This window comes from Centrocercus urophasianus, unplaced genomic scaffold, assembly GCF_019232065.1.
Source record: "Centrocercus urophasianus isolate 14NV4802_14NV808 unplaced genomic scaffold, USGS_Curo_1.0 seq_7, whole genome shotgun sequence".
Classification (NCBI taxonomy): domain Eukaryota; kingdom Metazoa; phylum Chordata; class Aves; order Galliformes; family Phasianidae; genus Centrocercus; species Centrocercus urophasianus.
In genome coordinates this window covers 376731-387842 of record NW_024885310.1, presented here as the reverse complement: position 1 = coordinate 387842, position 11112 = coordinate 376731, and the positions used below count along the sequence as shown (strand labels likewise).

Sequence of the window (11112 nt, the reverse complement as noted above, 5' to 3'; positions counted from 1 at the left end):
CTGTGCCAATAAAAGCTGAATTAGCACCTGTGTGTGATGCTCTCTTGCCTGGATGTTCCCACAGGAGTGGGGAAGAGATCGTTGTACCATGCTAAAACAGGTATATCACTTTTAGGGAGAACATGGGTGGGGAATAATCCTTTGAATTGGGGGTTGGTGTCTCCTGTTGCTTTTACTCCACCTTTTTGTGTGCTCCCCCTTTGGTGGTGCAAAAAGGAAGAAGCTGGCAGAGATGAACACCCAGGATTCACAGCCTGAGGATACAACTCATGCTCCATCCCTTTCCTGCCCACATGGACACCCCTGACCCCTCGTAGCCCCGAAGATGGGCTGTGGTTGCTGGTGCTTAACCAAGTGCTTCCTCATCTGTGGTTTAACTCAGCTCTGCCTTCCTCCGTGCTTCCTTAGCTCCTTCTCAACATCTGAATTATCTCCAAAGCAGCAGCAGTGGGAAACACCTCTGGGAACTGTTTGTGGCCAGACACCTGCCTACCTTGAGAACAAAATTTGGATCTTAAATCCTTGGGGGAAGCTGGCTATGGGGAATCAAGAACTGGGATTTTTTCTCAATCACTGACCCCAAGCAATGGAGTCTGCACCCAAACCGAGCCAGGATGCTGAACACATGCTTGAGTCTTGCCCTGAGCCTGTGTGCAAAGCCAGGAACAGCATAAATCCACATTTTTCAGTATGAATTACTCAAAATAAGGAACAGGAGAGGGGCAGCTTGTGGAAAGCAGGGACCAGCATGCATGTGCTTCCCCTGGGAGCAGAGCACAACAGGGATCGCTGTCCCGAGCTGACCCCAGTGCATCACTATGTTGCCAGGAATCCAGGCAGAGTGTTTGGCCAAAGCCTCAGTGCACTTAGTGCTTGCAAGTCAGTCTCTTTGTGAAGACCAAGAGGCTGTTTGGCCTGCTATAATTAGCAAGAAACCTCATTTATTCAACTGCTCTGAGAGGCCAGTGGGGGCTTGTTAGGGCTAATTGCTGAAAGTCTTGAGGGGCTCCTCATAAGAACCCAATGAGCTCCTGCTGAAGATTCTGGTCGGTCTTGGAGGAGTTTCCCCCCTTTGGTGCAGTGTTGGGAGGGTGGCCTCTCCATGGGACGGTCCTCTCCATGGGGACCTGAGGGTTGAAGGTGTTCTTGGGAAGATTTCAGTAGGGCAACCCCATAGATCCTAAATCCATTTGCAGAGGCTTGGGTACTGGGAAGAAGAAGAAGGTCTCATGCTTTCCTTGGAGCGTGTTCTTCACACTCTGGAGGCTCAGGGAGGAAGACTTCAAGCCATGTTAGTGGCAGACTTTAGGGCTGTTTAATAGCACAAGGGAGAAAACAGGGATGAATGGAGCTGGGGTGTCCCATGCAGACGCTCTGGGCAAATTATCCCATGCTTTCCTGTTCTGCTGGAAAATGTCAGCTTTCTGGGGACAAGTGCACCTGGGGCCTGTCAGTCCTTCCAGCCTGATGTCAGGGCTGGGATGGGAACCTGATGGCTGGGCCCCACAGCCAGAAGCTGAAGAGCTTGGGTCTAATCACCCAAAAGGCATTTACAGGGCAGCGATTCAACTTTGTGAGCGCGTAAGCTGCAAATCTGCTTACCAGATTTCTGGGAAGCTTGGAAGAGGTGAATTAAATGAAAGCGCTCTTTGTAAATGCTCCTTTCCCTCCCATTCACCAAAAGCATCGCCCAAGCTGTCCTGCAGTGATCCCTTTGTGCTTTCTGAAATGCCTCCTGAAAAAGCAAGATGCAACGATTGGTACGTCTTATTTAATTACCCTACATTGCGCTTGGGTTGAGCAAGGTGTGTTCTGCATCCCTACTCTGGATCCTTATGGTACCTGCTCCTCTTATTGTGCTCCTCGTGTGAGGAGCTGTGGTCAGAAAGATGAAGCTGTGCTTACGTGGGTGTGGAAAGGCTGTTTTCTACAGGGGGTCCCATGGTGGAGAAGCTGCTTTCTTTCCTTTTGCTGCTCACTATTTGTCATCAACCTTGTGCTAAATAAATGAAATAAACAGAAGGCTTGGATTTATTCTTTCGAGGTCTTTCAGAAGTGTATCTATGGCTTTACTTGGAAAAGAGTTTTGTTGCACCACTGCATCTCCAAACTGTATCCCAGAGATAATGGGGAGCGTGAAGCTGGTGGTGGCCCCTTCAGGCACCTGGAATAAATGCAGCACCTCTAAAGGATTGCTTTGATTTCTGCTCAGAGCTAACAGAGCTGCTTGAGATTCGGATTTTCCAAGTTTCCAGGCTTTACAAGGTTCAGTTTGGGGGTTTTGGGTGCTCTGGTTTGGGAGATTTGGATGCAGTGGTTTGGGGTGCAGGAGGGAGAGTGGTTTGGGGTGCAGGAGGGATGGTTTCTCTCCAGTGCAAAGGGGTTAAAATAAATAAATTAAAAATAAAAGTGAGACAATAGTCCAGAGCAGTTGTTTCCAAATGCTGCTGCTATTTATATGCCCACATCCTCCATGTGGGTCCTGCTGCTTGGTTTATTGCCATTATAAATAGCTGCTGTGTTGCTGGAGAGCTCGGGGAAAGTCAGGACTGCTTTCCAGGGGAGAAATCTGGGGCTGAGGATAGGGGTTTTCAGCCATCAGATAAACTATATCACTCTTTGCTTCCTTCACTTCTTGATTCTCTTTAAACTGTTCATCAGCTCTGCTAACGTTCTCCGAAGGCAGAGAGATGCTCAGTGCAGCTGAAGGCTTTTGCTGTCACTGCAAGGAAAGTCTGGGAACTGCAAGGGGAAGAAAAGCAAAAGGAAAAACCCATATAGAGCATCAGGTTGCATCTGCCTGTGTCTGACTTTTGGGGCATTCTGGACAGGTTAGGATAGCAAATGATAGGTACTGAGCTGAGGTCAGGAGGATGAGTACAGCTGAACAGTCCAGCTTTGGGCATCTTCCTTGTGCTCATCCCTATGCATTGTGTATAGTTTTTCTGGGGGGTTAAAAAAAGCAGAGTTTGGGTTGTAGGCACTCCAGTAGTGGGTGATGTGTTCTCCCTGCTAGGGAACATCAGGGAGAGAAGCCAAGTCCTGGAGACGCTCTGCTGCTCCCATCGTTCTTTTGTCCCTGGCAAGCCCCAAATTCTCTCTCTCTATATTTTTAAAGAAAAACAATAAAAAGAATAACCCATCATTGCTAGTGTGGACTGGGAGTGTTGCTGAGAAGCTATGGCTGTCATCGCTTGGAGCTTTGGGGCTGTGTGAAAATATTGATGCTAAGGGCTGGTCCTGGGACCTATGGGCAGAGTCCCACAGTTCTCTTGTTTTTCCAGCCTGGAGCATAACAACAGAGTTTTTAAAAAGGATGCTGTATGCAATCTATGGGCATCAGCAGCAATGGGAACTGTGTTCCCTCCATGCTCCAAGGGTTTGCAAAGCAAATCCCTCAAGACCTCTGTCAACCAGAACCTTGGGAAAGCCCCAAAGGAAAAGAGAAAATGGGTGATTTTGCATTGTTTTGGTGTCTTCTTACTATTGCCACACACTGTTGCATGCTTTTGAGTCTGTGCAAGTTTGGTGACAAGCAATGGGATGAGCAGAGCATGGCTTCATGTGCTCGGCCCCACTGCCACTTCCCCCTAAGGAAGTGCAAACCCCTTTTTAAATCTGTGGAAGTGGGGAAAAGTGGCTCTGTTTTGGGGAGGAGACTGGAAGCCATGTAAGATCATGCAGCAGGGTGGGTTGGCTGGATGGAAACCAGGTGAACTGCCCAAAATATTGTTGTTTTTTTTTTTTCTCATGCAAGCAGTCAAGGATAAGTGATTTTTCTTGGCAATGTGAGAAAAATGTTTGGGATGGGCTAAGAAAGAAAAACACAGAAGTAGGGCTTTGAGCTGTCTGCAGGATCTGGAGTGCACTTAAGTTTGGAATAGGATCATTGAGTTGCTTAGGTTGGAAGGGATCTTGAGAATAACCCAGTGTCACTCCTCCTGCTGTGGGCTGACTACCATCCACCAGATCATGCTGTCCAGGATCCCATCCAACCTGGCCTTCAGCATGTCCAGGGATAGGGCATCCACAGCCTAGGATGAATGGGAAAACTTCCCAAAATTATTGCTTCTACCCTAAAGATGCTGATGGGAGAGTGGGAAGAGGGTTCAGTCCAAGCCCCTGTGGGCAGGATGCTTGGGGTTGGCAAAACATTCTCTAGCAGGGTGGTGTGGAGGGAAAGCTGCTTTTTAAGAAAAGCTTTTTAAAATAAACTCAAGCATCAGCATTTTACTGGGGTACAGCCACTGAGCGTTGCTACCACTGTGCTAGCAGCATCCCCTGGGTTTGTTGTGCACAATTCCTCTAATCCACCCTTGGAGCCCTTTGCTGTCCTGTGGCTGCTGGGATTTAACAGTGTGCCATGTGAGAGAGCTTTTCCTCAAGCTCATCTTGCTGCCAAAGATTTCATCAGACCCCCTCCCAGCCCTGTGGGTGCCAAGAAACTAGGAATCGTTGATGCTGTGCTGCTTTTCTGAAATTTTGCAGCATTGTGCCTCTGTCCTATGGGCTGAGTTATGTGGTGGGTTGATATTTTTCTATGCTTTTCCCTGTATTTTAACCAGCTCTCAGCACACAACTTTGATGGATTATTTTTTTTTTCCTCTTAGTTGTCTCCAGCTCCTCCCAGAAATCCCAGTGAGCTCCAGCTGAGAGAACTGTGCCCTCTTCTCTCAGCACTTGATACCCATCTCCATTACTTTGCCACCCTCCTCTTCATCATGGATCCAACCCTTTCTCCATGCTTAGGAGCCCGAGTCAGCAGCTGGGAGATGCTTCTCCTCATACAATCAACACGCTTTCCCCACCTCCCGTGTTGGGTATTGCCCATAGTGGAAATAAAAATTAATTCTGGAGCCACGCATTGGGGAAAAACCCATCAAGCGCTTTTTAGGTGACAACGAAAGATTTTCAACAAAAGATTTTCTCAATGACCATTCTGAGAACCTCTTGAAGAGCAGAATTTCCTGGGGTGAGTAATGCTGTTGTCTTTGGGTCAAGGCATTGGAGTTGTTGGGTTATTTCTTAGAATCATAGAATCATTGGGAAATTGGGAAAGACCATTCAGTCCGACCATCAACCCACTACCATTATGTGGTGGGTTACTATGTTGCTCTGTGCCACAACTGCCCTTTTCTCTTTTCTTTATGCAAAATGGGGAAACTCTTTGATTTTTTTTTTTTTTCAGCTGGGCAATATTGTTTGTAAATCCCAGTTATTCCCTATTTGCCCATAAGCTGTAGGGACTGATGGGATGAGTGCATAGGGCATAGGATGAGTGCTTTAAGGGCAAGTAGCTCTCTGAACCTTGAGCATGTCCAAAGTATAAGAAACAGGAGGGAAAATCTCCAAAATAATAATAATAAAAGCCAAATCAGCATAGAATCAGCAGAATGGGGAGGCTTGGCAACTGCACTGTAGATTCACAGATATATAATAAGGGCTTATCCAGTGCCACCTTAATAACTTGGTTAAAATACAGCAAAGAAACAAAATTTTATGGTTATTTCCATATAAGTCAATGCTTTAAAAAAAAAAATCAGAAAATTCCTCAGCTCTGTTGCTAATGTAAGAAACCTGTGGGGGCCTGGGGAGGGAGGCAGTGAGCCATCCCAGCTTAGATAACGCACTGGCTTTGCTTGGATCAAATTGCTGGGGCTATAAAGGTCTCTGACGTGGCTGCGGGACTGGGAGGAACAGTTCTGCTTGGAAAGAGAATCAAGAGCCTCTACCCTGTGCCACGACAGCCAAATTTCAGGGTGAGGCGCTAGGTCGGTGGTGGTTATGCTTGGGTGCTGCTGCAGCATCTTTTAGGTAAGAGATGCAGCTGTGCCTTTCTGGAGGGGGGGGGTACAAAGGGATGTGGTGGAGGTAGCATGTGGTCTCTAACAGGAATAGCAGAGCAGTGAAATCTGTGTTATTGACCCCAAAAGGCAGCAGAGCGGGTGGAGAGAGGCAGGCAAAGGGAGTAAGTTGGTGTCACCCCAAAAGGTTGTTGCCACCCATGTCCCTGTGCCCATTTTGAGCACAGGATGCCCCATCCTCATGCAAGGGCTCAGCTAACACTGCCAGACTTTGCACTGTGCATTCACCAAATACTTCTTCAAGCAAGGGGAAATGAGGATGGAAAGCTGGTGTCACGTTACAGGGTCACCTTTCCCAACCCCACTACTCCAAACACCCTGCAAGACTTTTTCAGCACCTCTTTGCAATTTGCAGCCCTTCCACAAGAAAAGCTGCGAGGGGCCCTTCCTTCCCACTTGGAATTTTAACTCCTTGCATTCTTTCAGAGCAATCCAAGGTTTCAGTGGAGGGTGGGGGAGGAGGAATTCCTTCTTGTGCTGTTGCAGGGGAAAGGAGAGCAAGAGGAAAGCGGAGCGTCTCGGAGCATCCTGCAGCAGTGCGCCATGCCCATCGCTCGCCCCACTGGCCGCATCCCCGAAGCTGCTTGGACTTCTGGCATCAGAGAGCTAACAGAGCCCTGGAAAGGTGCTTTGGGCTGCCTCGGCGTGGCTGTCTTCTTCGCCATGACTATCGGCATCATCTCCTGGCAGGCCTTGGAGCAGCCCCTGGAGGAGTGGATGCTGCGAGGCCAGGCAAGTGGGATGCTGTGGGATCGCCGCCATGGTGCCCTGATCCTGCGGGCGCTGCCGATGGGACGGCCACTGGTGTCCATCACAGTGGGTAGCGTGCCAGCCTCAGAGCTACCTCCACCGCGGGATCGGTGCTGGCAGGACAGCACAGAGTTCTGCTATGCATGGGAGGAGGAGGCCGAGCTCCACATCTCGCTCCAACCCACCCCAGCCCCTGGCACCGAGTGCTATAGTGTCCGTTGGACCCCGCTGCGCCCCGATGTGGTGCTGAAGGTAATGGGGAGCTCCTTTGGGGCAAAATGAGCTGGTTTGGGCCAAAATGCAGCATTTGGCAGTCTGGTTGTACTTTATCTCGAGGAGTTGGAAGGTGTGGGTGTGGAAAATCCCATTTCTGATTCCCTGTGCACCCCCTGTATCCACAGTGCTGCTTTCTCCCGGTGCTTCATGAATAATCACAGGCTGGTTATATGGAGACCAGATAAATAATAATTGGAGCACACAGTGGCGGAAGAAACAAGGAACAGCCCAAGAGAGTCCCTGCCAATCCCAGGCGCAGCCACTGGATGAAAATGCTGGGATGAAAATGTATGGGAATTTTCTTTGGGATATTTTTTCCCTCTATGGGGTATTTCTATTCTTTAAAGCCCCAAATTGTTTCTTGGCATAGTTTCATGACAATGGATGGCATTATCTGAGAGCAACCACTTTGTTAATTAATGTTAGTTTATAGGTGCTCAAGGGGATGAGCAAGAATAGATTTATTTTTTTTCCCCTCAATTTTAATTTCAAAAAATGTTTTGGAAGATTATCTGGAGGAAAGTTAAGTGTTAAGAGTGAGTTTACTTTTTTCTCCCCCCCACTACCCAGCTGGTGCAACTGGTTCAACTGACACCCTGTGCAGCTATTCTGGGCCTCCAGCATTTCCACTTGAATAATTTACATCTCCACTCCCCACCCCTTGGTCAGGCTTAACCTCCCGCTGCCCCCGCAGCAGCAGTAGGCTTTGGGCAGTGTTGGGGCCCTATGGGATGTAAGGAGACCACCTCCACCCACCCCAACCTCCCCCAGATTTCTGGGAGCTCATCTCCACGTGCCAAGTCACACGATTGGCTAAGTCCTGCTGATCCCTCTCTTTGGCAGGGAAGGGAAACTCTCAGAGGCTTTGAAGCACTGGACATCACACAACAGCACGTTTTTCAGAAATTTTCTTTTTTTTTCCTCTTTTTTCTCTTTTTTCTTTTTTTCTTTTTTTTCTTTTTTTTTAATAACTAAAACAATTTTTGGCTTAGAGTTTGTGTTCCCCTGCCCAGACGTGTTGAATGCAGATGTATTCAGATGTAATGGGGGTAGGATGGATGAACAGCAGTCTTCCACATTCCTCTTCAAAGGAATGAGTCTGGGAGGTTGGACTCGATGATCTCTGGAGGTCCCTTCCACCCCTACAATTCTGTGATTCTGTGATTCTGTGATTGTGGTCTTTAATGTCTATAACTTTAAGTTTGGATTTAAACTGGGTGCAATTTCTTTCCCACTACATTTGATCCCTTTAATCAACCCACATCCTACAAAAGCACTTATGCAGAATTTCATTAATTTTTCTTCCTAAAAGCCCAACTCTTCTGCCTAAGTAGGAAAAGCTTAAAGCTTCTAGCAGGTCATGCACAGAAAGCAAAAAGTAATTGAGTGTAAAACCCCAAAGTCTATGGGTTTGGAGTTGTTCTTCCTGAAAAAGATGAGGTTATGACATGAGCATGTATCTCTCCTGCTGCAGGATTGCTTCTCCATGGTCAATGTCTCATGGTATGGAGGTGCGAGCCTCTGTGCCCAGCGCTGGCCCCTCAACGGTGCTGAGAGCCCTGAGCAGCCCTTTGTCAGTGGAGATTTCAGCAAAAACCCCACTGGGTACGGCCCTGTGCTGGAGAGATACTTCTTAGGATCAACAGGTATTTGCTGTTTGATTTCCTATGGATTTAATCTCTGCGTCTTTCCATCCATCCATGCATTTATAAAGCAATTAAAGAGCTGGATTTGTATCCCACAGACTAAATATTTTAGAATCTAACTAGTAACTAGTAGTAACTAGTGGCAGCAGGATTGAAGGGATGGATCCCAATCCTTATGGGAGAATTGAGATGTTGAACCAATGCTGTTTTCACAACTCATAGGATCATGAAGGTTAGAAAAGACCTCTAAGAACCTCAAGTCCAACCCCAACACACCCCCACTATACCCACTGATCATATCCCTCAGAGCCATCTCTTCATGGTTCTAGAATACTCCTAGGGATGGTAACTTCACCACTTTCCTCAGCAGCCTGTGCCAGTGATTCCAGAAAGCCCCCCAGGGGGATTTTGGCACAGTACAGTGTCTATTGCTGTGTTCTGAGCATGCATTTAGGATTCTGGATGTGGACTGCCATTGTCCATTGGATAAGGCTGCCATTGTCAACTTGGGTGGATATTTGGATTGTTCCACAGCGTGCCAAACTTCAGATACCATCCAAAATCATTTGCTCTGCATTTGATCATTTTAGGAAAAGAGAACCCAAGTGCATGAGCTGAATACAGAGAGAAAAGGCCAGAAATGCAGCACATCCAAATGAATAAAAGAGGCTATAAAGGAGAAATGGAGAGTTGGGTTTTCTTGCTTAACTGGAGCTGCTCTATGGCCACTGATGAAAAGATACTCAACTATTTTCCCCTCTTTTGACCCCGAAGGAGTGACAGTGACAGTGGCACCTGATGTGTCCCTGGTCCTCTCGCTGGAGAGCCATTGGCATTTCTGCCTGGGAGGAGCTGGAGGCCCCCTGCACTACGTCCTCTGCATCAGCCCCAACATCACGACTGCACACCGGCACATGGGCACCCAGCTGGCAGGGCCAACACGGGCATTGCCTGATACAACCCTGCTGTGGTAAGACATTCCCTCTGCCTATGGTACTGGGTTGCTTTCCAAGCTTAAATTATCACAAATCTCCATTTTGCTGCTTTTTCTCACCCACTTAATTTTGTGTGACTCTTTTGCTGTGTCCTTTGCTAGCCCAAGGTGCAGACTCCATGTGTTCTTCATCCCACAGGTCTCCTATCTGGCAGTATGATGATCCAGTGGGTTCTGCTGCCAAAATTAAGCGGGGTCTGAGGTCGCTGGCCAGGAGACTGAAGCGGCATCGCATGCAAGAGGGAGTCCTGGCCCTGGGGGAGCATGGCACTGCTGCACTTGCCACCATGGTACATCCCATCCCACCAGCCCCTGTGCGTTGAATGCCCCCAGAATAATTTGAAATCCTTCTGAAATGCAAATCATTTGGTTGGGTGGGAGATAGATTTATTGAGCATCCTTTCTTAATGATGGAAAGCTTGGTTTGGGGTTTTACCCGTGGAGGATGGTCACGAGTAGTGTCCCCAAGGGAAATCCCAACAATCTGTCTTGGGACCACTGCACTTTGATGTCTTTATCAACAACATAGACAGTGGGATTGAGTGTACCCTCAGCAAGTTTGCTGATGACATGAACATGAGTGGAATGGTCAGTAGAATAGAAGGAAAGGATGCCATCCAGAGGGACCTGTACAGGTTAAAAAATAGGCACATTAGAACCTAGTGAGGTCTAGCCCCCATGGAAGGGGGCTTAGAGTACAATGATCTTTAAGGTCCCTTCCAACCACAGTGGTTCACTGGGCCTGTGGTTGGTTTGGGGTTTTACTCCAAGAAATGGTACTGCTGACCTCGATGGCTTTGCCATTTCCACAAAACAAATTTTTCCTTTTTAACTCCCTTCAGGATCACGTGCCTGTAGAGCGAAGGAAGAGGCATGGCACACCCCATGTCTGGGACCCAGCAATGATCTTCCCGCTGCGGCTCTCCATCACTCTGTCCCCCTACGCCAGCATCGCTGCCCCACTCTTCCTGCACTTGCTGCGGGATGGTGAGACCGGCTACTGGCTGAGCCTGCAGCCCCGCTATGGGGGCTGCTCGGTATGGTACCCAGCACCTCTATTTTGTTTTATTTTTAATGACCCACCAGTTTGCTATTCAACTGGGAACCCCGTGGGGAAAAATTTTTCACTTCTATGCACTGCATCAATGCAAGCTGTGGTGTCAGCCCCTCTCCAGCCTTGCATCCCACATTTTTTTTTTGATGTTTTAAGGGTCTGACTGATATTCCTCACCATTTGCTGCAGATCCCGTTGCTGACAACATGGAAGGGACAGCTTTGTGCCCGCCTGAACATCACCAACGAGGCAGCACTGAGCTGGTACTTGTCCCGTGCCCGGGGCCTACGGCACAAGTTGGGTGCCAAGTACATGATCTTTGAGGGAGCTGAGGGTAATGCCTTCCTGGAGCAAGCTATGTCCCCTCCTGCTGAGCTGGCTGGTGACCAATACGCTGAGATGCTCGCAGCAGCACTGGTGACACTAGGGAATGCCACTGTCATCAGCGTCGGTGCCAGGTGGGTTGTAATGAGAAGATGCTCAGGAAAGCATCAAGGTGATTCTCCTGTCTCTTTGCTTCTTTTTTTT

General features: G+C 48.2%; 1 protein-coding gene across 1 annotated transcript in view; it reads left to right on the top strand.

Moving 5' to 3' along the window:
- Positions 1–6407: 6407 nt before the first annotated feature.
- The window catches only part of LOC122170486 (SITS-binding protein-like), a 12023-nt gene continuing 7318 nt past the window's right edge, over positions 6408–11112 (top strand). Inside the window, exons 1-6 of the mRNA XM_042837356.1 lie at positions 6408–6866; positions 8365–8536; positions 9311–9506; positions 9670–9820; positions 10373–10567; positions 10774–11042. Of these exons, the coding sequence (XP_042693290.1) occupies positions 6408–6866; positions 8365–8536; positions 9311–9506; positions 9670–9820; positions 10373–10567; positions 10774–11042 (1442 nt within the window). The remainder of the gene's footprint in view (positions 6867–8364; positions 8537–9310; positions 9507–9669; positions 9821–10372; positions 10568–10773; positions 11043–11112) is intronic.